The 27,671-nt window shown below is 38.2% G+C and overlaps 1 protein-coding gene across 2 annotated transcripts; it reads right to left on the bottom strand.

Moving 5' to 3' along the window:
• Positions 1–27,671, bottom strand: wnt7bb (wingless-type MMTV integration site family, member 7Bb). Of its 2 annotated transcripts, none has more exons than XM_083546469.1 (4): positions 27,072–27,671; positions 17,789–18,015; positions 4,585–4,856; positions 1–1,259 (listed from the first exon to the last, which is right to left on the bottom strand). In XM_083546469.1, exons 1-4 carry the CDS (start codon positions 27,140–27,142, stop codon positions 780–782), a joined length of 1,050 nt encoding a protein of 349 aa, XP_083402595.1. In that variant the 5' UTR covers positions 27,143–27,671; the 3' UTR covers positions 1–779. The 2 variants fall into 2 exon arrangements, with proteins under 2 accessions (XP_083402595.1, XP_083402594.1); XM_083546468.1 differs by lacking the exon at positions 27,072–27,671 and adding an exon at positions 23,637–26,420.

The raw sequence follows: 27,671 nt of genomic DNA, 5'->3' as shown, positions 1-27,671 counted from the left end.
TTTTTTTGTTCCCCCATCTTTCTCTGTTTATTTACATTTAGTACAAAATAAGAACATTTTCTACCCGTTAGTGCTTCGCTTTTTTTTTTTTTCTTTTTTTTTTTTTTAGATACTATTACATAAATAAACATTTTCAGTGTTCAAACATACAGTTCCAGTGTGACTGGACAGCTAACATACTGTATCTCACCAAGTTCCAGTTGGCAGTAGGAGGTTTCATGTAGCAAAACTCAATTTTTCAGATTGTACTAACCTCTCTTTTATTACAGAGTTAAGGATGGATTAGCCCTATATTATAAATGTGGTTACCTTAGCCCATCCTTATTTGATTTTTCTTAATATCCTAATGTTCATGGCCTCCTTTGGGTCCTTGATTTCTCAGCATCATATTCAATGAAAAAAAAAAAAATAATAAAAATACAGTCCCCAGAATGCATGCGTTGTCCCAGGCATGGCATAGCATGCATCAAGTAGCCCTTTATTCTTTGAGTCAGTATGGATACATCAGTGCATGAGCTTTTGAGAGTTTAAACTCGTTAAAAGAAAAGCTGGACTGGTGTGTAGTGAGGTTAGGATTTTAACCTCTGTGAGAAAAGCAAGTATGAACATTCTGCTGTGCAAAACGATGCTGTGAAGAGCTGAAGACCGTCAAATTTCCATTAGGTTTCGGGAAATTTGTATTAATATATATTTATATATATTTCTTAAAAATAATTTCTCTCTGTCAGTAATTCTTCCACCATATTGGTTCGTACACGTCCTGATCGATACACTATTGTTCATTTGCAGGTGAAAACCTCCGTCCTCTCGCTGCAGGTGTTGCATTTGACAAAGCAGCACCACTGAAACTTGCAGTTACACTGCCACACCTTGGTGTACTGGTGAGTGTTGTAGCCTCGGCCGCAGCACATGAGGTCGCAGCCGTCTGTATGCGGAGACGTTCTGTTGCATAAGCGTCCCTGCGTTCCTACGCTGCCCGTCTTAGCGTCCTCCTCGCAGTAGTTCGGTGAGCGCTCAATGTACACCAAGTCTGTCTCCTCTGGTTTTTGATAGCCGTGGATTTTCTTCACCTTGAGAAAAGTAGGCTGGCGTAGTCTACTGGCTCGGACGACCTCCACGTGGACCGCTTTATTGTACTTGTCCTTCAGGACGTAGCCTATTTCTCTGAACTTTGGAAGGGTGGTCCAGCATGTCTTCGTGGTGCAAGAGCCGGACACGCCGTGACATTTACACTCCAGCTTCATCCGCTCTTCCAGCACCTGAGGACAAAAGAGACAGGAGTTACGATAAAGCGTTCTGGAGAAGAGCATCAAACAGGATTTTATGTGATGGGATTCTCTTAAGCGTGTGCCATAGTTTAATTTTACAGTACCTGCCAATAATAAAGCACACTAGAACGGACAATGAATGACTGGAAGAAGGTTTTGTGGACAGATGATTAAAAAAAAAAAATTTTTGCAGAAGGAACTTGGGAGAAGATCACGAAGATCACGAAGAACATGCCCGTGTCTCTCAAAAACGATGAACGACTATCTGTCCAATCCTTTGACAGTCATTATATTAGTAATTCATTTTTATTTACAATATCAGGGTAATAATTATAGCCAGAAAAGAGGTTTAAATAAAAGAAATAAAACTATAGACATGTACTTAGTCATATTACATTCATGTATTAATCCTTCTGCCTTGGTGAAGACCAAGAATTTGGTTATCATTTACCAATGTGGATCATTCAGTCAACCACATCTTTAAACTAAGTATATTTGTATTCCTTTTGTTTGTTTATATATATATATATATATATATATATATATATATATATATATATATATATATATATATATATATATATATATATATATATAAAATATAATTATCTGAGTAATTCAGCTTTTCCAACATCACTACCTGTATGCATTAATTCTTACAGCAAATCTGTAAAACATTTATTTATTTTCTTTTATTTATCCAGAGTGACTTAAACTACGCAGTTGGGGGTTAAGGGGCCTTGCTCAAGGGCCCAGCAATGACAGCTTGGTGGTGCTGGGATTTAAACATTGGATCCAGAGTCCAATGCCTTAAGCTGAGCTATCACCTCGCCATATTTTGGCACAGATTGTTTGCATTTAGCCACAATTTTCAACGTCTTTTCCAAAAAACATCTTTATTCAGCTTGTTTTCACTAATATCCAAACCCATCCAAGATGGATTATACAGTTTTAACTCCACATAAGTCCTTATTCATTAATGGCAGCTCAGCTGTACGCACTTGAGAGAGTACGTTTTACGTTTAGTCGGATGATCTACACCAGTTTTGCCCGAAGTTCTTCAAAGCAAGCTGAAACCACACACACGTCTGATAGCAATTGAAATTCCAGAGAAGCAGCAGAGCCCCTGTTTCATTGCAGAGTCACATGGTCAATGAAAACCCTCCCAACCTCCCCTCGTACTCAGTGATGCCACCGTTCAACTATTACAATGATGGCTTCTTTATAAAAAGGCATAGGAAAAAAACATTGATGCACTGATGCGAATACTGTGTTTTTAGGGCAGCAGAAAGAGGCTCACAATAATATCCTGTTACTGACTTTACACTTCATGATTCCATGCAATGAACTAGAAGGGTGGTGGGGGGTGAATGGCGGGGCTCCATCTGGCAACTGCAGCCGGGGCTCCGCTCCACTTCGCTCAGCCTGGCTCGTCCAGCACACACAATAAAGAGCTGCGTTATTAATTAGATCCATTTGCCACCAGAGTGCACTCTGAAGCAGAAGAGCTGTGCTGTTAGGGTGCATGTTATTTTATGTTTTTGGATGACTAATAACAAACAAACATGGCCAAGGGGAGCAGAGCCAAGCCAAACCAGTGCTGGAATTGGGGAGGATGCCACAAGATGGTGGAGGGAAAGCGCACAGTAATTGGCTAAAGGAACACAAGCTGTCAAAAATGTTTTGACTGTTACTTATCAGCCGAAGCTTTTCCAAAATCGCACCCTGCGCGCCGTTGTATGGGGAGTTGCCTAGTGTGCTTCATAGTCATATGGAATTCTCTTCAAACACTTGTTCGACTGAAACCTAACATAACATATAATAATGCACAAGGATCTCACGCATCCAGAGATGCATAAATGTTATGTGTTGGCATTAAACACCATCATTCCTATCAAACCTCATAATGAAGATCAGGGTCCTAAACATCCCTACATGGAATTTCCTCAAAAGTAGACTCCAAGTGCTAGTGGGGAACCTCCTCTACACTGATCCTGAACAGAGATGATACACCTTCAAAGATATATACACATCCCCCTCTTGTACTTCATGTTCACACAAAACTGCAAATACTGTAGATATGCAAAGTAATTTTTTTTTTTTAGAATCATAGCTCTGCCAAAATGGTGTCATTGTCTTTGGTGTACACATCAGCGATGACCTGATTATATTATCTGCCTTCCTGAGTCACTACAGTCTCTATATTGAGAAGCTTGGTCTCTACTCATCCTCAACTTATGCCAGTGTAGCACAGAGAGCATCCCACATCAAAGTTCCTCCACAGCTACAAGTTGAAAACTCGAGGGTGGCAACAAACTCTCATCAGATACAAGACAGCTGACATGTCCCTGAAAATAAAAAATTAAAACTCAAGTGTTCGTCAGATTCCCATCAGTCAAATGCTATAGGAGTATCCACTATGGGTGTAACGGTACATTTTTTTACATAGCAAACATAGTTAAATATCGGAGTTTCCTCACAAACGTATTAAGTGGCGGAACGCAGGTTGGTTTAGTCTCCACCTCGCACTTGAGCGCAGTTTTAAAATATGAATTTTATTTAAAAGCGTTTTAAAAATGAAAACTGTTCACAAATGTTTATAATAATAAACTGTGTTAATAAAAAAACGACAAGCAATTTTGCATTTCTTTCTCTAACTACTGAAATTTAACCGAACCTTGATTCAAAACCAAGGTATGTACTGACCCGTAAATTTTGTGTACTATTACACCCCTAGTACCCACTTATAGACATGCATGCTAAAGAACGGTTCCTACCCATGGGTTCTTCGGCTCTTAAACAGAATGAAGGCCATTTTCATTTGCCAGTTTGCATAAGGCATTCTGTATTCTGTGTTTGAATATTTTTTCCTTTTCTTTTTTCTCCCTTTCCCACACTTATTTATTTACATTTATGGCATTTGGCAGAGACCCTTATCCAGAGTGACTCACATTGATCTTTTTGAAACAACTGAGCAGCTATGGGGTTAAGGGCCCTGCTCAGGGGGGCCAGGAGTGGAAGCTTGGTGTCTCTGGAATTTGAACTCACAACCTTTAGATCCAAAGTCCAATGTCTTAACCACTAAGCTACTACACCCCCACATCCCTACAATAAACGGTATACTAACCTGAGCTTTACCATAATCATCTCTTTATATCCTGTGCAAATTATCAGCAATCTTGAATTGTTTTAAGCATCATATTTACCTATTGGTTACTAGTCACTCATGACCAAACCTTAATTCAAGCCAGTATGCATTCATAGAGACTAAACAATTGAAACCATATACAAATAGAGTGTGTATTATAAGGACTACCTTTCTCCCTGCTTCGTTGTTGTGCAGGTTCATCAGTCGGCGGGCATTTTTTTTAATCTCCCGAGCGTCCACAAATCTCCGGGAGAACTCGATGCCGTGTTTTATGTCGGCGGAGCAGCCTCCCCACTTCCAGCCCTCCTCTTGGTTGGTGTAGCCCTGTTTCTCACGATCACAGCCACAATGGCTCATGTTGCCTTGGCTACATGCCGCCGTCACCGCATGGGCCACTCCGGCAGCTGTGATGGCGTAGGTGAATGCAGCCTCCTTGCTGCCTGGGGAAAAAGAGATTAGCCTGTGATATCTGCTCCACTCATTCACACTGTATGCTAAAGGAAGATTAAAAATAGCTAGAAGCATTGGGTCTGAAACCTAAAACTTAAACTGTACTATTCATGTTTTGTTTAGTATGATTGGTAGATGATTGGTATTTATAGTAATTTATATATATATATATATATATATATATATATATATATATATATATATATATATATATATATATATATATATATATATATATATATAAATATTCTAAATAATTTCTCATAAATCTTTAAAATGTAAAACATTGTAGTCTAACAAACAGTCTGCACAAAGCCATGGCACACTGACAGTGCAAAAAAAAAAGTTGTGCAGGTGCTGTCCAAAGTGCTGAATTCCTCAAGCAAAGCACCTTGTATGCTGGCCACATGAAAGAGAGAAAAAGCCACATGCTTCTCTGTCTCCAAGGATGAATACAGTTTTCCCGAAAGTACACACACAGTATGCCAACCAGAATCCTGTGCTCCTGCTAATGCTATTAAATAGATCACAAAGTATATAAAGTACCTAAAGCAAGTAGCATGCAAATGTAAAGCCTTATCTTCTGACAATGCTTTAATTTTTAAATGGATTAGAAACCCAGATAGCACCCATATCCAACCTTACTCTAATGGTTATGATTCTTTTTATAACATATTCTTCATGCACTTGGCTAAACATTTTTGCATACAGCTTTGTTCGGTGGTCTTCGAACAAAGTCTAAGTCTAAGACAAGAAAGAAAGTCTAAGACTTTCTTTCCATATGCTATTGTCACCCATACACACTTACATACATACATACAAACACACAACAGTGCTTATATTAAAAAGTACAACTTTTCCTGCTGCAGTCATGCTGATGTTGTTTGCAGTGTTTGTCCCTGTTTACGCACAGACTGCTTGATCTCGTCATCAGCACAAGGAAAAAAAAACATATTTACGTCTGGATTTGTTTTCTCCATTTGTCTCTCACTTTCTCTATTTTACCCCATTCTGCATTAATGTGTATCCTGACATCCAGAATTTTTTAAAAGGATGTGAAGAGTCCAGTAACAATGATGTAACTCTGTTCCAGGAGGAACCACCCTAGGATAGCCTTGTGCTATGCCAGTGGAAAATTGGACTGACCAGCAAAACCTCAATGGACTTGGAGCAGCCCGGGGAGAATAACACGGCATTATTAAACCACGTGGCTCAAAGAGTTCAGTGGCAAGTGTCTGTGACAAGAGTCCAAGATGAATAGGAAAAAAGAAAGATGCTTCAGATAGTTTTTCTCTCCTCTGATTTAGAAATAGGTCAGTTTGACCTCCTTATGTATATAAAAAATACACTATATAAACAAAAGTATTGGAACACCTGAAATTTCCAGCAATGTGTTTTCCACAAACTGTGACCACAAAGTTGGAGGCACACAATTGTATAGGATGTCTTTGGATGCAGTTGCATGAAATTTTCCCTTCACTTGTACTTGGAGACCCAAACCTGTTTAAACCTGTTCTGACTTTATGTGGAATGGGATGTTAAAAAATCACATATGAATCTTATGGTCAGGTGTCCATAAACTTTTGTCAATATAGTATGTGTGTCTGTGGTGTGTGTAGCAGCTGAGGTATTTTACTAAACAAACTCTGTATAAAACAACTGATCAGATTGCAACCATTACAACTATCGAGGAAACAGTTCTTAAAATGTCCTCATTATTTAAACATGCTTCTGATATACCAGATTCCTTTCTCTTTCTTCTCTTCGCATCTGCTTGAGTCACCCCTACACTCTACCTCTGGATGAAGTTCACTTCTATTGGAGACATTCTGGGCAGATGGGGATGGTTCCACATCAACAGCCTAAGATCCATGAAGTTCTCTTTTGAGTCTGGTTTCTGTTAAGGTTTCTTTCTCATGCCATTTCAGGGAGTTTTTCCTGGCTATAGTCACCTACCACTGGCTTGCTCATTAGGGATAAACTTACAATTATATGTAACAAAACTATACGCATACGTTATTTTATACAACTTTTTCTATAACCTTTTTATCTGTGTAAAGCTTTAAGGCAATGTCCATTATTAAGAGCGCTATACATATTTAAAATTGTACTGAATTGAATTGAATTTTGTGGCTGTCCAATGTAAAAGTGTGCAGTTCATACATACTACTACAACTAAAGAACACATTTATGGCCACTATGAATAGAAGAGCACTGAAACGTCCTAAAACAAAGACAAACCTGTCAAAACATTTGATTTTATATAATCCACATCGGCAAAGTAATTATCCCGATGCAGTTCTGCAGTGGAGCTATTTTTGAGCTTTTTCCTTTGGAAGAGTTTGGAAGATTTACTCAGAACTCCTTGTACCCCAGTAAGCTCTCTCAGTACCTGCTGAATTTGGCAGAGTATAGCAATGCTGAAAAATGACCTGAGAGAGCTACACTGTGATCTTTTTCCCCAGCCTCAAAATTATATGTGGGAGAACACTAGAGCACTTTGTGGTAAGATATTAGTCAAAAACACAGGGATATTACACACTTGCACCTTGAGGCTTGGGCACACTTGAACTCTGGAGGCGTTTATAACTGAATATATTTCTCAAGTGTTGATCTCCAGTGACTACACTGTGCCTATACTATCTTCCTAGGTCTGAGCTTTCCTCAAATGTTTATTCACCACTGAAGCATTTGTCTGCATGAAATGCATTTTGCACCACTTAGTCACACAAGGTGCTTGTTGATGCTTGAATAAATACAGAGAAAAAAGTGGCACCCACTGGTGGTTATAGGGTGCTGCAGGTCTGGAGTTAACCAGGTTTGGATTAAGCTTCAAACCAAAACACTATGTAGATTAGTATATTATGATAAGCGTTATTATATAACAGCTGAGCAAAATCATGTCTCATTTGCACTAACTTTTGGGGTCCCTTATAGGAGATACATGGGAATAAGCCATCAGTGTTTTTTCAAGCAAAAGCAAAACTTAGTACTTCTTGTATATAAACAAAAGGTAGACTGCTTCACATTGCTTTGAACATGCATTCTTGTAAAAAGTATATACAATGCTGTGGTTCATGAGTTTTACAGTTAGAGGATGCAAAAATGCTTAAAGGGGGTTAAGTATCAACTGATGCATTCACAGATGTTTAAATGTGTGTTTGCATGTTACTTGTACATGTTCACCATAACAGGGCCTTTATGCCTTCAAATAAAGCATTGCTATAAAATTCATTCAAATTAAAAAAAAAAAAAGGTTAAATCTTGTTAATGGCCTTAGGATATTATTCCATTCAAGACCAAGCAAAAATTCAGCAATTCAGAATTGCATTACAGTCCTAAATACATAATACTACAGAACTATATACATTACAGTACTACAGATCTATGTGAATTACAGTAATATATGTTACAGTACCATATGCATTACAGTATTACATGTATTACAGTACTATATACATTACAATACTATATACATTAAAGTACTATATGAGCATGCAGTTAAATATTTTACAGTATTTCACAATGAAATGATTGGATTGTGACCCCATTCACATTTGCATGGTCTTGAATTGCATCACAAAGTACACAAACCATGTAGTTGAGTTAAAGTAGAGACACACTAAGTAAAATATTAGTGCTCCCTTTCCAAAGCACTATGATTAATTGTGGCTATAATGTTCATATTATCATTTTTGTAACAAGAGTCTTTGCTTAATCAACTTAGTTTATGTCAAAAGACTCTAATGTGACTCTCAGCACCCCAATCTAATAATAGAATGATATTAGTGAGTCAAACGCTGATCGATATTTATTCTAATAATCATGAGCTCAAAACCTTCTTTTCAACTACAAGAAAATCGCAAAAATATGGCCACGGTTGTTGTGGCGAGTTTGAATCAGGAGTTTCCTCCATCATTTATTACTTTTAAAATGTTCTACTTGATGTTGAACTGACGCTCAACTGTATGTTGGTGATAAATAGATACACCAAGTGCCAATCAAAAGAAGTTAAAAAAAACAGCCTCTACACTGATTGGTGGATTGCTGCGTGGATAACCAGTTACATTTTTATCCACTCATAAATAAAAAGGAACGACTGATTTCACAAAATGTAGTTGAGGAAGAAGTACGATATTTCACTTTGAAATGTAGTGAAGTTAAAGTCAAAGGTTTCCCAAATGGAAATACTTCAATAAAGTACAGATACAGGAAAAAGCCACTTAAGAATTAAATTCACTTCATTACTGTCCACCCTGTCCCAGAAGGTTCTAAATGCTATAAAAAGGTCAAATCGAACATCTTTTTATGCGTCTGAAAATACAATTGTATTTAACTAACACATTTGGGAGAAAAACATTAATAGGAATCCAGCCAGTCTCTCCCTCGCCAATCAATGCAGCGCATTCATCGCATTGTGTGGAGCTAAGCAATCTGATCTGCGAACATCCCGTTTCACCACCTCCACTGTCCAAGCCAACAGAGGCACGCAGATTTGGCCCGATAACACAGCCTACACAACCCATCTTTCTGCCCTTCCATCTATCCGACTGTCTATCCATTTGTCCATGCAAAGTTCCAGGCATGCCTACATTGGCCGAGCCACCAGAGGCGGATACAGATTAGACTGATAATGCTTCCTACCCAGTCTATTTGGCAATCAGGCTTTGTTGGCTATCAGGGATGGGGTGGGATGGGGTACCAAGTAAAATGCTGCATCAGCACACACGCTTTTAAACAATGCAGGAGCAAAATCTTAATATAGAAATATTAATATTGTCTGCTTACTGATTTATCAAACAGAATGTAAAAATTCAACACAGACACACTCAAAAACACACTATATGGCCAAAGTTTGTTGGCATCATACCTTTTGAACATCTTATCTCCAGATTCAATTCCACTTAACTGTTATAACAAACTCAACTGTTCTAGAAAGGTTTTAGATTCGATTAAAATTTTGGAACATGGCTTTGGGGATTTGTGATCATTCAGCCACTAGTGTATTAGTGAGACCAGGTTCTGATGTTGATGTGTGTAAGGAAGTCTGGGGTACAGTTGGTCTTCCAGTTCATCCCAATACTGTTTAGAAGGTTGCTTGAAAGGTGCTTTATAATTTGTCACATGAACTTTTACAGCACATTGACATTCTTTCCTTGCATACCTGATGTTAGGATAGGGTCTGTACTAATGATACAGAGCACCTGGAGCATTGAGGGTTGAAGAGCTTGCTCAGGGTCTCCAAGAGTGGCAGCTCATTATTAAAGTGTTCTGTGTGTAGGGTGTGGTACTGACTCTGGATCAAATACTCGAGTTCTTTCACTCCAATTTTGGCCAACTTTTTAAGGTTGTCTTGTCATGCTGGAGCAGGTTGTGTGCCATCACCTAGTGATAAAAAATTGTAGCGCCACAGTTTGCAAATAGAGACCCTATACAATCCAACTTTTGTGTTAACAGTTTATGGATGGCTCACACAAAGGTGTAATGGTAAGCTTTAGTCTACAAACTTTTAGCCAGTGTATTCAGTTTATTGTATTTTCTATATTTTCTGGTCCCTTACGAGGGAAATATCAGGGTCCGTGACGTCGGAGTGACGTGGGGCCGCCTTCCCATGGGCTCACCACCTGCAGGAGGGACCGTAAGGGACGGTGCTGTGAGGATTGGGCAGCAGTCGAAGGCGGGGGCCTGCTTAGACTCCCCCCCTGCCCCCGCGACCCGAATTACGGATAAGCGAGAGAAAATGATTGAATGAATGTATTTTCTATATCTCTTCCCTCCCTGTATTATTTAACATATAATTCCTAATATTCACATTTTCACTGGTTTTAAACACCTGACAAGATTTTGCAAAATAAACTAATCTTGCTATTGCTTGTTACTGAATTCGAATTATGGTATCACCCATTTCTTGTCCAAATGCATATAAACCACTATTTGATTTCTTTGTAAAGAATCTGGACATTTATTCTGGAGAAGTCCAGTAAAATGAAAAGATAGTGAAAGACTTTCAAAAGTTTGTTAGAAAAAAGACAGAAGTTCATTCACTTCTTTATAAGGAATCATTTGTCAGAGGACAAATCTAAATAATATGTCAAACTCTTTAGTCCTAAGTATGGTACAAGATGGGTAGCTATGAATAAACTTATATAAAAAGAATAGATCAAGGTGGTAAATACTGTATATGTCCTAGATTGATAGTATAGGTGTCTCATTTATTACAGCATGCATTGAATGTAATACAGAATATCATTTTTTCACTCTCTTTTCACTTGTTTATAAGTTCTAAGTGGAGCCAATGCCAAGAAATTCCAAGCTACTTATCTGACACCATTTTTTCATATTCATTCTTATCTTCCTTTAGTGCTTTCTCTATGCATTCAGCTCTATTTAATCATTTCTTTTGCCTCTATAACCAGGACACCTGGCTACTGATAAACGTCCAAAAAAAAAAAAGAAAGAGGATGTTACAGGAATTGTGAACTGGCAAGAACTGTGTAACTGAGCCAGTGCCGGTAACAATCCAGACTGGGAGTGATCATGTGCCCTGAATGGGATCCCAGTCCGTCAGAGTGCACCATTCACTCATTCATTCACACCTTGGTGCGATTTAGCTGCAGCAATGCTACTCTGTGCGCCTTTACGCCGCCCTCGATCTGAATGCTCTAAAACCTTTATAGCTCAGATGGTAGAATTATCAGATAATAAGTTCTGATGATTGGTGACTTTATATAATAAAGTTAGTTGCTAGTTAAGGAGAGAAGGGAACTAATAAGGCTGTGTGTTTCCATCTGTTGTAAAGACTGTGTTGGTAAAATTGATTTATATGTATTTAACTCTGACATTTATTTTTAGAATTTGAATAAAATCTCATAACTCCTGCCCAGAATGTTGTGATATCAATATTGCATGATAAATATATTTATTTGAAATTTATGGTTTCCAGAAAAGGTCTGTGCATTTACTATGTCACTAAGTGGACCACTGTTAGAGGGGGTTTCTTGTATTATTAATTGTCAAAAATACATATTAACATCCCATTTCAATAAAAAAAAAAAACAATGACGAACAACAAATGTCTCTGGCGATATTCCACTTATTTCAGATTTTTTTGAAAGATAGAGAGATAGAGATAATCTCTTGTTATTCTTGTTAATCTGTGAGGACAAATGGATTGATAAATGCTTTCAGGCTTTCAGTCATTTGCATCAAACCTGAAAATCTTTTTTTTACTATGAATATCTTCTTCTTCTTCTTTCGGCTTCTCCCATTAGAAGTCACCACAGCGGATCATCTGTCTCAATACCCCCATGTCCTCTATATCTGCCTTTTTTTAACACAACTACCTGCATGTCTTCCCTCACCACATCCATAAACCGCCTTCTTGGTCTTCCTCTTTTCCTCCTTCCTGGTGCCTCCATCCTCAGCATTCTCCTACCCATATACCCCATGTCCCTCCTCTGCACATGTCCAAACCATCTCAATCTCGCCTCCCTCACCTTGTCTCCAAAACGTCCTACATTAGCTGTCCCTCTAATAAACTCATTTCTAATCCTGTCCATCGTCGTCACTCCCAACGAAAACCTCAACATCTTCAGCTCTGCTACCTCCAGCTCCACCTCCTGTTTTTTACTCAATGCCACTGTCTCTAAACCATACAACATCGCAGGTCTCACCACAGTCCTATACACTTTCCCTTTCACTCTCACAGATACTCTTCCATCACAAATCACTCCTGCTATCACTCTTCTCCACCCACTCCACCCTGCCTGCACTCTTTTCTTCACTTCTCCAACACACTCTCCATTACTTTGCACTGTTGATCGTTGTACCTGGACTCCTCCATCTTCTCCGACTCTTCTCCCTGCAACCGCACCACTCCACTGCCCTCCCTCTCATTCACACACATGTACTCCGTCTTACTCCTAGCCTAACATCCCTATGCTTGATAAAATTCTAAAAACATTTACGGTTGAAGGACTCATCCACCTGCCCTTTCATTTACCTTGCGCTGAAGTGTATGAGATTGGTATACTCTTGTTTTCAAGCAATTTTTTTTTTTTTACATGGATGCACCGAATAACCAGGATTACAAACCAATATATGCAAAGTTTTCCAGTTTCAACAACTTACTTGCATAGTGGAGATTGGAAAAGCCTTTGCATTACTCCCATTGCAAACACCAGACTTACAACGCACAAAGACGCTTTATTGACATGACTGAAATTGAATTAGAACTTTTTTTATTTGATGCTGTTTGGGTAGCAGCTGTTATTCTAAATTACAACCTTTTTTCAGTCTAACTTTTGCTGTTTCTAGTTTCTTCCTTGTCAGTATCAGTTATGTTTTTTAACAGTAGGATATGAAGATATTTAGCCACCATTTTCCTTCCACAGATATTTATATTTCCCGGTTAATACTAAAATGAGGATCGGATTACCTGACCATTTTCTGAAACAGAATCTTTCCTTGAACAAAATCTCTGGGGGCTCAGTAATATCCAATAACCCGGCTAGTAATGTGTGCTGCATTGAAAAGCCAAAATAGAACGACCAGAGATTGTCCAAGCTTTCTGAGACTGGCCAAGCGGAGAGCGAATCAGCTTTGCGGTTAAATGACCTTTAACTCTTTGAGTTGAAACACCATTCATTCAAAGAAAATTGTTGGATAGAAACTGGAAGACTAACAGTATATATAAAAATAAATAAATAAATAAATAAAGTAACTGGAATGAGGAGGAATTATTTTCTTGGAAGTAACCCGAGAAGGATATTTTCAATTAGTGCGAAAGTAACAAACTTGAGTCTCTCTGAGTCTATCTGAAACAAGTCAACAGAAAAGTAAATGTGAAAAAACCCACTGAAGCCATTAAAAACAACTTCATCTTAGCTGTAAAATTATTCATATGGTTAAGAGGTTTAAAAACTCAGAAGATAAAAACTGTGTTTTTTGGACAGGCTTGACTATGGAACAGTTAAACTTCAACAGTTGAATTTTTTCTCAAACCACTAATAAAAGTTTCTGTCTTTTTATTTCTACAATTGTGAAAAGTATAGTCGAAAATCGCATGAACAATGAAGAGCTGATTAGTGAAATCTCAGATGACATTGTGTACAGATTATCTCTTGTAACGAATAAAATATAATAATTTAAAAACATGTATATGTTGAAATTTGACGTGTTAGGTAAGCAAACTGCCCCAAGGTCATATTTATCTAGCTCTCCAAATGAATTTTTTATTTGAAAATTCACTCCCTGCCTGATATCAAAGTGCCATCTGTGAAACAGCATTCAGCTACACGTTCTCAATCCCAACTAACCCTAACCCTAAACTGTTCTCACTACCCCCTAACCATACCCCTAACTCTACCCTTAACCCTGCAGATTCAAAAAAGACGCCAAAGCGATACCCAGAGCATCAAAAAGTGATGCCAAGGCATCCTGACAAACCGTATGTGACGGGTTGTGAGTGAGAATGTGTAGCCTGGTCACATGATTACTAACAGACCTCTGTTTTGCTATCTCTCTACTCCCTTTAAATAACCACCAAGTCTCATGCTGTGTCCCAAATACAGCACGCCTACTTACACTATGCACAAAAAGTGCCTACTTTTGACTTCTAAGCACAAGAGTAAGCAAATGCTAGGATACACTGACTAGCACATGAACACTTTAGTGGCAAGCAAACTGGAACACTTTAAATCTGGACTACTATATATAGTTTAAGTAAAGGGAACATTTCATTCTACAGCATCCAAAGACGTCCTATACAATTGTGTGCCTCCAACATTGTGGGAACAGTTTGGAGAAGAAGCACATATGGCTGGAAAGGCCCCTGAACTTTTGTCCGTACAGTGTATACTCAATGTATACTATAGAATTTAATTAATCTCATTCCATTGAGCTGTTTTCCCACATTTCATTAACACCTCTCTAAAATGCATCTCTTATCACAAAACTCCTCCTCCCTCGCACAAGAAGCTGTGAGCGGTATTATCTGCAAAAGTGTCCAGAAATCCACACTTTCCAGAAATAGTAAATCATCCAGGAACATTTTGGATTCTCACTTCAACACATTGTGATCGGGAATACACTATTCCCAATCTCATAGAATAGAATAGAATAGAATAGAATAGAATAGAATAGAATAGAATAGAATAGAATAGAATAGAATAGAGCACACTGAAATTCTTTGTTCGTATATCCCAGCGATGTTAGGAAGCTCGGGTCAGGGTGCAGAATCAGCCATGATACAGCGCTCCTGAAGAACACTGAGATAAGGTCCTTGCTCAAGGGCTCAAGAGGGGCAGCTTGGCAATACTGGGGCTTAAACCCAAACCCTCTTATCAGTAAATGAGAGTCATAACCACTGAGCTCTGACTTCAGTGTTGAACATCCCTCATACGCTGTTTATGACATTTGCCAAGTCTCATTTTAGAATTATATCTGTGACGAGTTCAAGCTTTTGGTATTCGCCCAGTTTTTCAATTATGTTGAAATTCCGTTTTATTTGTATGCTTTTAACAAATGACATTTTTTATACAAAGCAGTTCGACAGAAATAAAGCAATCTAATATTTGTTTTAATACATTTATCCCTAATGAGTAAGCCAGAAGCAATCATTTCAGGAAGAACCTCCCTGAGATGGCATGAGTAAAAAACCTTCAGAGGAACCAGTTAAAGATTTGTTTGACCATTTGTTTTATCCAGATAATCTGATTGCTGGACCATTAGCCTGCCTCATGTGTCTAAGTATTGTCTGGCTCTTTTGTTTGTCTGCTACACAGGTTTTAATAAAAACCTGCACTTAGGTCCATCTATCCACAATCATGACAGACTGATGTTCTGCATGTGAAGTTTATGTGCAATCAATTGCTAGATTTGAAGCTTAAACGAAACAGCACTCCTGGCCCTCATAAATAAACGTTAGACCTTGGACTGTATCAAAGAGCAAACGGACATAACAAAATACTATTTTGCCATTGAAACAAAAAACACAACCACATCTGAAAGCAGAAATGAGAATTATAGCTATAAGCTTGGCAGTTATATTACAACCACAATTAACATATTCTTCAACTGGAGAAAAAGCTCTGGATGCAATTTTTATAAGTGACAATAGTTTAAAATAACAATATTGTCCTGATTAATTATTACATTTCAGAATTGTATTTATATGTCGTTTTTGGCACGCGATTCTCCGGCCCATGTTTGTTATTATGTCTACTGCTAGTCATTTGTAGCCATTTCAAAAGTTTTACATGCAGCAAATTAAAAGAAAGAGACAAATTCTCTCATTCTCTTTAGATAAGCAATATGAATAACAAATCATGCACTATATTTATTTCACTTTGAGTACATCTGCATATTAGCTATTATCACATTTCTCCAAATATTTTTTTTTTATGAAAGTGTTCTGAAATGAAGAGAAATATAAAAAAAAGCCATACTTCTCTAGGATTTTGCCTGGAATGTCAATCCAAAATATTTGACTGAATTATGAATTAAGTGGAGAAAAGAATCAGAAATGCAACCATTTATAAACATATATATTAAGTCACTGGCACTATCTGGACCAGAGTATCCATGGGACACACTCAGAATTATGGTTGAGATGTTCAAAAAGCACGTATGAATCTCATGGACAGGTGTCCACCTTAGCGTGAATAACAACTTTATACACTCCTGGATAATTAGTCTCTCTCCAAACATTCAGCTGAAATACTTTTCTTGTATTTATTGAACAAATGAAATTATAATGTACAAATGAAATTCGTTGTCAACGAATTTGTTGTCGTAACTCGAGGCTGCTCAAGTTACGGCTCAGCGTGACAGCAAGATAACACGGCCACGTGCGAAAAGAGTACGGGGTCAACCGGCAGCGGGAAAAGAAAACACACTGGAGTCACGGATGAAATCGGAACATCAACACGGTGAGCAAAAACCTCATCGTGCTAAAATGGTGTAGTTTAATGAAGCGCTATCGTACAAACTGTTTGTTTGCTAGCTTCGTTAGCGTGCTGCATTTCCCCATTCTGTTCTCTCTAAAAGGGTTTGTCTGCTAGTAACTTATCCGTTTTTAAACGTGATGTACTGCGGCTTTACTACGTTGAAACGCTTGTTTTCGATGTTTGTATATTTAATTTACGCGAATATCATTTAATGGTTATACAAAATTCAATTCATAATATTTTAAATGCTTATATTTTCACAACTAAACAAAATGTCTGTGTATTTTTTAAAGCACGGTTGTCAACTTGCCATCTGCAATTATCATTAAAAACAATAAAATGTTAATTTACACAATTTATACCTCGCATGCTCAAATGCCATTTTTTTTTCTTTTTTTTTTACAGAAAGAAAAAACCCAGCATGAGGAATTTGTTCATTTTTTATGTACACTTTTATACATAAATACACTGAATTAGGGTTCTATATAGTTATAATAAGGAAAACAGCTTTTATTATTATTATTATTTTATCTGAAGAATTGAGAAAAGAAAAAGAATCGCCGTATTAATTGATTTTCAAAATAATCGTTAGTTGCAACCCTACTTTTATTTGACAAATGTTCTTAAAAAACATTCTTTAGACTGTTGTTCTTAAATATATGTGACTTAAATGAACAAGTATTGCAGTAAAAAATGCCTTAAGACGTCAAAATCTCACCAAAAATATACAAATATATATATTATATTTTGTTTTTTATTCCTACAAATTTGGTGCAGCACAAACGTAAAATTTGGATTAGTTATTTTAATTAAAAACCAACGTTATCAGTCATAACAAAAAAAAAAAAAAAAAAAAACAATACGTGGGTGAAATAATCACCAGAGATTTCTTCTGAATTACATCGAATGAGATCTTTAACTGACCTTTTTCTTTCTCAGAGTGAACCAAAAATAGCCTTTAGCACAGAACTGACCTACTCGGAGTTCCTGGCCAAAGACAGTACGCTCTCCCAGCGCCGAACAATTCCAACGGCCGTAGCGGAACTGGTACTGACACTCATTGATGCCCAGCTGAGCTCCCTCGCCTATCACAATGATGGCGTCAGGACGACTTTGGCAGATGGCCCTCTGGCGAGGAGCCAGGCCTGGAATTTTATTGCAGATGATGTTGGCACCCAGGGCCACCACAGAAGAAAGGGCCCTTGAAGGGGAAAAGAAGCAGAGAGACCTTAATTATAAACAGAAGTATGTATGTATGATAAATGTAGGAAATCGAGAATACAATTCAACGCAATACGCAATACATTTCCCCATATAGACTTAAAAAAAAAAAAAAAAACATTGTCGTGATTGCATTCAGTATCATAAACTATTTTATATTTTATAACAATATTAGTACAATTAATAGACAGAGCCTTATTAAAAGTTTCTCAATACAATCTCCTGAAAAGAAATGACATCACGATATATTTTAAAGGGTATAAAAGACAAACATTGGACAATGCATGTCGGAAAGGTCAGAGCAGAAAATGAGATTGTGTTTATTTGCTTGTGGGTGAGGTCTGGCCACAATGGTTTGGCACGAGTCCCTGATAAAGTAAGTTGGGTTGGTACACTAATTGTTAGGTAACATGGCTGCAATTGTTTCCAGACCTAACCAGCGGCGGACACGCCGCAGGCAACGACACGATTTGTAATTTCTGCTTCTCAAATTTAGAAGTGGTTCACATCCATGTCCCTCAAATCACCATAACTGTTATTCCTCTAAATCTGGTATCTCACGGTATTTACAAAACGTAAATGGTATGACGAAAAAGAAAAGTTCATGAGACATTCATGCAACGTTTCTAGACGTTTACAATGTATCGCATCGTTGTCTTTTGAAACAAATGTGAATGGGGGATGTATAATTTTATATATTCATAACAGTTTCTGCATTCAAGAGTCCATCAGTGAACAAATGATAACTTTCAACAACTATGGAACTGTAATGAATGGAAATTCAGTGTCACCCAGGGTTCTTCCTCAGGGGATCTCAAGGACAAATATTACCGCTTCATCTGTGTAAAGATTGATAGAATGTCCATTGTAAAAAGCGCTAAACAAATACAATTTAAATAACTAATGATTTAACTGAATTATTATTTATTACTGAAATGTATATTTGTAATCGATTTATTTTTTTGAAACCTACTTCGGAACCATATCCATTGTTAAAAGTGCTATACAAATCAACTAAAAATGAATTAAGCATTTATCAGGCAGAATTTCAGCAGCATTTAATATAACACATAAGGATGATTGGTTTGTAATACGATGTCAATAAATGAGATCGTTTTGACAAAATTCTGCTGAGTTTTCAGAAATCGGTAAACTGCCCTGTTCTTGTGTTGATTCGCTCCTGACGATCGTTCCCAAGTAGGCATTGGGTATTTTGGGCATAGTTTGTGCTTGTAACAAAAAAAGCTAAACAACCAAGCCCTTGTGTTTACAACCATCTAAACCCACGCAGATATAAGTTTTTCAAACATATCAGAAACAAGGGCTGTGAAAAGCCCATGGAAGCACACTGGCAGCTTTGAAGTATGACGTCGACCACCGAGGACTCCACCACAAGCAGGGCAGGCTGCAGCATGCAAGATGTGTGTCAGCAAAAAAGAAAAAAATGAGGTGGGGGTGGGGGTAGGGCACTTACTACTTATGGATTCCCTTACAAAACACATGAAAGTTGTGGATGGGGTTGGGGGGGGTTGGGGGGGTTTGTTGGGAAGGGAGGGAATGTTCATTGGAAATTGGATATGGTTGGCTTGAGTCTACTTTAGTTGCATTTCCATGTCCACAAAGGCTTAAGTATTATTCTTAAATACAAAACCACATGTGCAATAAAGACAGAGATGAGGAACCAACAAACGTGTCCTTCGCTCCAAGATCGGGAGACATCTCTCGTCTCTGCAGACAATCAAATCCATGTGTTTTGGACTGCAAATGCAAGCAGGTAACGCAACTAAATCTTAAAAAAAAAAGGAAGGTGTCACAGCAAGAAGGACCCTAACACATACTGAATATTTGCAAGAAAACTAAACGAAGACCACATCACGAAGGAGTCGGTGGACCCATACTACCGCTTCAAGCTTTCGCAAAACCAATCATCCTCAAACAAGTTTTATTTAACTTCTAACAGCCCCATAATAAACATGAACTCCGGCGAGAAAAACACGCCAACACAAAATAACACAAATGAAAAAAACAAACAGCTAATAAAAATAGCAACTAATAAAAATATTTTGGCCAATCTCAAACTCGAAATTAAAACTAAAACACCCAATATTCTAGCCTCTAATCTCTCTACCTTCCAAATGTTTGCTTTTTTTGACAGTTTTCCTTTTAATTTTTTAGGACCGGATCACATATAAGTCAATTTCCGAACCATAATTCTGCAAGATTTTTCAACAGAGAGCACACTGTTGCTTCCCCTTTTTATGATATTGTCAGAAATTTTTGAGAAACATTACCTTTTTAACAAAAAAGAGAAGGTTCCCTGGAGTTACCACAAGATTTTAATCTTGTTAATCTTAATAAGGAAATTGAGACATTTCGACAGTATTTTAGGTTGTATTTCAAACAACAACAAAAAGAAATCATGCAAATTTGAACGATTTTATGTTAAAATGCTACCGAATTTTGATTGTCACTATGGTCAAAGAACATTCCAGAAATTAAGGGAACCCAATAAGACAAAAAAAGAGGGAAGGGATTTGCAATATAGCTTACAAAATACTGAAACTGATCATCCTCTGGTTGGTGTATGGTTTAAATCATACTGAATGTATATTTGTTTCTTCTTACTCACTTACTTATTTGAGTGTAGAAAAATCTACAGCTACAAAAAATCTCAGTGTGTGTATATATATATATATATCTCCAGAATCCCTTTTCGACCTCATTTGTAAATAAGTTTTTTCTAAATTTCGCGGACACCAAATCGACATTATTGTGGAACTCTTTACACTAAACCGTTCCCAAACCGTCGTATTGTTTATTCAGTGTCCAGAAAAGGCTATGTATAATGACATGCCAGCTTTCCAGCAAGTATAATGCCCTGACTGGCATGTCTGCTCAGTGGTGATTTTGGTTTAACAATCTGAATGTAAACGTAGTACCTCAGGTCAGGTTGTGACAAAAAAAAGGAAGAAAGTGGGGACGAGACACAATCACTGGCTGGCAGGTCTGTGGTGATGTCACCATCCCATTGCATGCAGTTGACACTGTTTGTTGATCATGTCACGGTCTGGTGACGAAGCTTTCAGGAAACCCGTGTGTGTGGGTGTACAGTGTACTGCTCGCTCTGCACCTCTACATTCAGCTGCAGTGCTTTTCCACCGACCGGCAAAGGTGGATGACCTGACACTACGTTTCTACAGGCTCAGCAGTCCGGAAAGGATTAATAGGTTCACAGGCTTCGTGGCAAAAGTAAACCGGTGAAATATCGAGGAGTTTTTTTTTGTTCGAAAGCTCTCACACACATGCTCTCAAAGACAATTTTTTTTCTGCTAGCTCTATAAACAGAATGTAAAAACATTAATTTAATTGGGGTACCATTACATGTAAACCACGCATCGGTTGATGGAACTGCGGTGGATGGAATTGCGGTCGCCGGAAAATATAGCAAAATAAATCAAACGCGAAAAAACTGAGCAGGACTTTCTGGTAAATGATAAATAAATAATCCGGCCGGACAAGTAAATGCACTCTTCATTTGAACAAGAGAAAATAAATGGTGTCTTTGTGCTTGGCTTGAGATATCATGCAGTTCACTGTCCACTTAAAACAAAACTGACTTAAACAACCTCAAAGCTACCCATGTGAACTGGCTGGCACCACATGCTTACGGGAAACTCTCCGATCTCAACCTCACAACCTCTCTCAGCTCCTACTGTTTACTTTTGCACAATGGGAGTGAAAAAAAAATAGTTTCCGTTCCATTAAACTGAATTTGCAAATCTGTTGATGATTATAGTTTTGTTAAAACATAACTGCGCTGACGTAGAGATTCCGTGGTGGGCCCTGGACATAAACAATACAGAAAATATCCTGGCATGAAGGTGGTGTCAATTGTAATAAAAAGCACTAGATTTTTATTATAATTATTATTTCAAATTTATTCGTTTTATATTTATTAATAATAATTATTATTATTCCTATTATAGTTGCAATATTGTTTTATAGTCCTATTATTATTGTACAAGTATTCCACTGTTATTAATATTATTATCATTATTTTATTGATTTTTTTTTTTACAAATATTTTTTAATTTTTATTATGACATCTGTTCATTGATCACAACCTGGAGCTTTTTCATTCTAGTGACTTAAAACATTAGAAATACTAGAAATACTATATGCTGAATTAAGAAGGTTTAAAAAAAACAGAAACAACGGCGTGTCGTCTGGTACTGAAGTGTTGACCAAAACTGGGCCACAGGGACTCAAAGCCGCATTTATAATAACCGTTGAATTCAGGGTGTCCGTCTGGCAGTCCAATTTATTTCAGCTGAACACATAGACGAATATACTGTAATATGCGTAGATAGATAGATAGATAGATAGATAGATAGATAGATAGATAGATAGATAGATAGATAGATAGATAGATAGATAGATAGATAGATAGATAGATAGATAGATAGATAGATAGATAGATATGTTACTGGATAAATAGTTAGTAGCAATGTTACTTAGATAGATAGATAGATAGATAGATAGATAGATAGATAGATAGATAGATAGATAGATAGATAGATAGATAGATAGATAGATAGATAGATAGATAGATAGATATGTTACTGGATAAATAGTTAGTAGCAATGCTACTTGATAGATAGATAGATAGATAGATAGATAGATAGATAGATAGATAGATAGATAGATAGATAGATAGATAGATAGATAGATAGATAGATAGATAGATAGATATGTTACTGGATAAAAAGTTAGTAGCAATGTTACTTAGATAGATAGATAGATAGATAGATAGATAGATAGATAGATAGATAGATAGATAGATAGATAGATAGATAGATAGATAGATAGATAGATAGATAGATAGATAGATAGATAGATAGATAGATATGTTACTGGATAAAAAGTTAGTAGCAATGTTACTTAGATAGATAGATAGATAGATAGATAGATAGATAGATAGATAGATAGATAGATAGATAGATAGATAGATAGATAGATAGATAGATAGATAGATAGATAGATAGATAGATAGATAGATAGATAGATAGATATGTTACTGGATAAAAAGTTAGTAGCAATGTTACTTAGATAGATAGATAGATAGATAGATAGATAGATAGATAGATAGATAGATAGATAGATAGATAGATAGATAGATAGATAGATAGATAGATAGAGTCAGGCACAGAAAGTCTTTCTGTCTTTTTCTCTGTTCTCCTCTGTTTCTTGTCTCAGGTGACTATTTAAAAGTTTCCTTTTGGCAGAACCCAAAGGTGAGATGAAAACCATGAGACAGCACCTGTGCAGGAACTCAAGCTGCCCTTGGCCTTTCGATGTCTCTGAACATTTCTGCCACTCAGTGGCCAAATGAGTTCTTTTTTTCCGGATCACGACTCCACAGCAGTTTCATGCAGAAATCCGTGACAGTATTATAAATATTTTTTAAAACGTATTAAATATGAGCATTAGACATACGAGTCAACTTACTAATCAGAGGAGATGCACAAAACTACATAGTAAGTTTAGAACTTGACTTTTGTAGATCACTAGGGGTGAACCTTATTGGATGCTCGCACTTACAGGTAGCTGCCGCTGGTGAGGATGAGGAAGATCTGCGGGTAGTAGACTGACAGGAGCGCAGTGCGCGACGAGAACACGATCATGGTGACATGGAGCGATGTGCCGCTTCGCAGATCGACTCGGTAGGAAGGAGGAGAAGAAGAAGAAGAAAAAAATAGAATAAATAAAAGGAGATCTTCTCGGTGTATCCTTTTTGGAGTCGAGCGTTAGGCAGGAGTGGAGTCTCCTCGGCTTGGAGCGGCTCCGCGGAACAGCTTTTTGCGCGGCGCAGCGGCGGCGAGCGCGGAGAGCGAGTGTGTCATGTCTCTGCGGGCGAGGCTCCTCACCATGTGTGTGCCAAAACTGGAACGATGATGGTTTTAAGGATTTTCGAATGGCAAGGGGAGGAAGAAAAAAAAAAGAGAGTCTCTTTCTTTCTCTCGTATTCGGGGGCTGCCATTGGGTAGATGCGCGTCTGTCCGCCCACTTTACTCCTGACAAAAAGGGGCAACCCTGACTCCACTTTCAACACATCGTGGACATCAGCTTCATTCTGAGTTTCTGGCCATGCTTAGCCATGCTTCAAGGCGTCCTCCTATATCTTTAGTTAATTTCCCCAAGCTTAACAAACAATCAGGTTTCAGCTTAAGCTGAATCATTCCCCATTCTGCTGAATCCAACACACACACACACACACACACACACACACACACACACACACACACACACACACACACACACAAGGAAACAGGGTAGGGGGTCTCCACTATGAAACCTGAGACAGATTTCAGATCTGTCTGCACAAGCACCTGAAAGCCGATCTGTCATCACCCACTGTCTCGTATCTCAGCCGAGTGCTACAGTCATGGTGGGTGAGGGCCCGAGGGGAAGCAAACGGGTCTGATAGGGTTTGTTCGCCACATCTTTATACACAACTATATTGTATCATACATGTCTTTATTCACTTCAGGGTTGAGTTGCATGAGGATGGTTCCATATTGAATTTCTTGACGTTCCTCTCGAGGTTTCTTCATCATGCCATCTCGGGAAGTTTTTGCTTGGCACAGTCGCCACTGGCTCGCTTACTGCCTTAATACTCCTAGGCATGAAATTCATCAGAGCAGCAAAGGTCTGGGGACATACTTGGCCACTCAATCACCTTAACTTTTAGCTTCCACAGCAATGCAGTTGTCATCTTGGCGGTGTGTTTTCGGCCAAGTTTCTGAAGAGAGGGCATCATGTTAATGAACAGCAGCTCCCCAGTACCAGCAGCACTCATGCAGCCCCGGACCATGATGCTACCACCACCATGCATGACTGTAGGCAAGACACAATTTTCCTGGTTCTCCTCACCAAGGCATTGCCGCACAAGCTGAACACCATTTGAGCCAAACCAGACCGCAGGACATGGTTCCAGTAATTAATGCTCTTGGACAGGTTGTCTTCAGTAAACCTTTTGCTTGCTTTTTTGTGATCCAGCTTCAAAAGAGGCTTCCTTCTGGGACGACGTCATGCAAACCGACTTGTTGCAGTTTACAACGTGTGGTCTGAGCACTGACAAGCAGACCTTCTGCTTCTGCAACCTCTAAAACAATTCTGGCAGCACTCATGCATATGTTTTTTGAAGCCAGCTTCCACACCTGACGCACAGCACAAGTTCTCAACTTCTTTGATAGACCCTTGTGAGACCTGTTTTGAGTGGAGCCTTGGAAAACCTCTGTATGGCCCTGGCCACTGTACTGTAACTCAGTTACAGGGTGTTACCGAGCTTCTTAGCGCCTCGGCGTCTTTTTGGAGAGCAACAATTCTAATTCCCAAAACCTCATAAAGTTCTTTGCTATGAGTTGTCATGTTGAACATCCAGTGGTCAGTATGAGAGAATTGTACCCAAAGCACCACATTTGAACTGTTCTAATACAAGATACACAAATGTGTATGTTTCTGTCAAACAGACAAAAACATGACCATGATGAATAAGACATGTGGCTTTGCACGGTTTCATGACGTACAGCTGTTATCACTTGGGGTGTACTCACTTTAGTTGCCAGTTATTTAAACAATAATGTATGTATGTTGAGTTATTTTTAGAGGACAGTAAATCTGCTATACAAGCTGACTACTTTAAAATATATCCACATTTAATTTATACAGTATTGTCCTTTGAGAAGGTGTGCGAAGGGGTGTACTTACTTTTGTGAAATTCTGTGTATAGTGTGTTTTTGAAGGAAAAATGTTAGCGGTGATAACTGAAAACTAATATCCCTTTTTAAACCTTTAACACCTTTAAAAAAAAACATGGCACTGGTTCTCTGTGGTGTCGTTTTATAAGGAAATCAGCCCCTAAGTTATTCCAAACATCTCGGAGAGCTCGCCGTAGCTCTTTTGTCGACTTTGACTGTCTCACTTGCTTATGTTTCTGCAGGTAATTCCAGAACGGCCTAGATCTGAATGTTATCTGAAAAGCGGTCTGTTACTTAATATCCTCTTTTCTTTATACGGCATGCAAAAAAAATAAAAAATAAAAAAACAATCCTATTGTATGCATCCCAACACGTATGTTTATTTGTGTGCGTGCAATTATTTGCATTCGAAATAAGTGCATGCACCGAACATGTTCACATAAAAAAAACTATAAAAAATATAAAAATAATAATGATACACATCTGAATAGAAGAAAAGGTGACCAAAACTTTTGCATAAGGTTTGAGCAGAGTATTTTAATTAAGATTTAATAAAAAGATGTAAATACAGCAAAAAAAGGTAATACATCATTTATTAAAAAAAAGAAAAGAAAAGAAAAGAAAAGAAAAGAAAAGAAAAGAAAAGAAAAAAAAAAGAAAAGAAAAGAAAGCTGTGTAGTTTTTTAGCAATAGTGTTATGTAAGTTGCATCCATTTAAATTTTTTTTTTTCATTTATAATACACTCTAGACTACAGGTGAGGCGATTGCAACATGCACAGTGTGAGCGAAGGAATGTGGAAATACAGCTCGAGCTGTTATTAATGAGGGTTATGAAAAGTGTGTGTGTATATGTGTGTGTGTGTAAGAGAGAGAGAGAGAGAGAGAGAGAGAGAGAGAGAGAGAGAGAGAGAGAGAGAGCGAGAGAGAGAGAGAGAGAGAGAAAGAGAGAGAGAGAGAGAGAGAGAGAGAGAGAGAGAGAGAGAGAGAGAGCATGTACAGATCATTCACGTAACATGCATGGTGTTTTGGCCTACATGCTCTGGAAAGCTATGCAAAGCAGTTCAGAAATGTACTAATACCGGTTACAGGTGCTTTAATGGAGAAGCGCGAAGTGCCATGCTGTTAAACTGACCTTTATTCTAGCCAAGATGCCAACAAAGATGCCAACAGATGTTATATAGACAATGCCTATGCCCATTACCTGATAAACACTCTACTCATGAGACCCCCCCCCATTTGATCGACGTCAGATCACTGTATAAAGGCGTAACTCACCCGAGGCGCAAGTAAATGATGGTGAAACAGAGCAGCACTTTTATCATCCACTGGGTTAGGGATCTGGGCATGGTGTTAAAAAGCGCTGTGCCCGGGCCATTAACTCCAACAAGCTTCTCTCACATTGGCACTTCGCTTCGGCGTACAGTCACAGGTGAAGCAACTGTATCCGTCTGGCGGGCAAGGTGCTTCGAGTTCCTTTAAAAGGCTTCGGGAATCCGACACCCATAGTGAAAGTTAAAATGAAGCCAGTAGATGCTATGCGAGTCTTTTGTTTGGAGTAGAACATACGCACACACTCACGAGCACGCTCAGGCGCGCACTCATATTTATACACACACACACACACACTTTTGAGAAGTGAGCCCGTGTCGTTCCTGGCGTTCCCTCCGTCGTGCGCTTTTGTTTAACAAAAAAGAGAGAGAGAGAAAAAAGAAAAAGAAAGCTGATCAGATTTGAGTTTCTTCTACTCTCCTCGTCAGGTGAACCTGCTTCTCAAGTTCCCTCTTCGACACTTTCTCTCCTCCTCTCCCTCCCGGCGGAATGTGGAAAGGTGGAGGCTATCAGGTTCCAAAGCGCATCGAGAGCTGCTCTCTGTGT

The sequence above is a fragment of the Silurus aristotelis genome (genome assembly GCF_946808225.1).
Source record: "Silurus aristotelis genome assembly, chromosome: 7".
Taxonomy (NCBI): domain Eukaryota; kingdom Metazoa; phylum Chordata; class Actinopteri; order Siluriformes; family Siluridae; genus Silurus; species Silurus aristotelis.
Note: the sequence above shows the minus strand (reverse complement) of the source record. Positions and strands in the feature narration are given on the sequence as shown.

Excerpts from the sequence above, each read along its gene's own strand:
- wnt7bb (XM_083546468.1), bottom strand. The coding sequence starts at position 23,719 with ATGATCGTGTTCTCGTCGCGCACTGCGCTCCTGTCAGTCTACTACCCG. Across the intron at positions 18,016-23,636 it reads CTCACCAGCGGCAGCTACCT|GGCCCTTTCTTCTGTGGTGG; the intron begins GTAAGTGCGAGC and ends TTCCCCTTCAAG. Across the intron at positions 1,260-4,584 it reads ACAACGAAGCAGGGAGAAAG|GTGCTGGAAGAGCGGATGAA; the intron begins GTAGTCCTTATA and ends TTTTGTCCTCAG.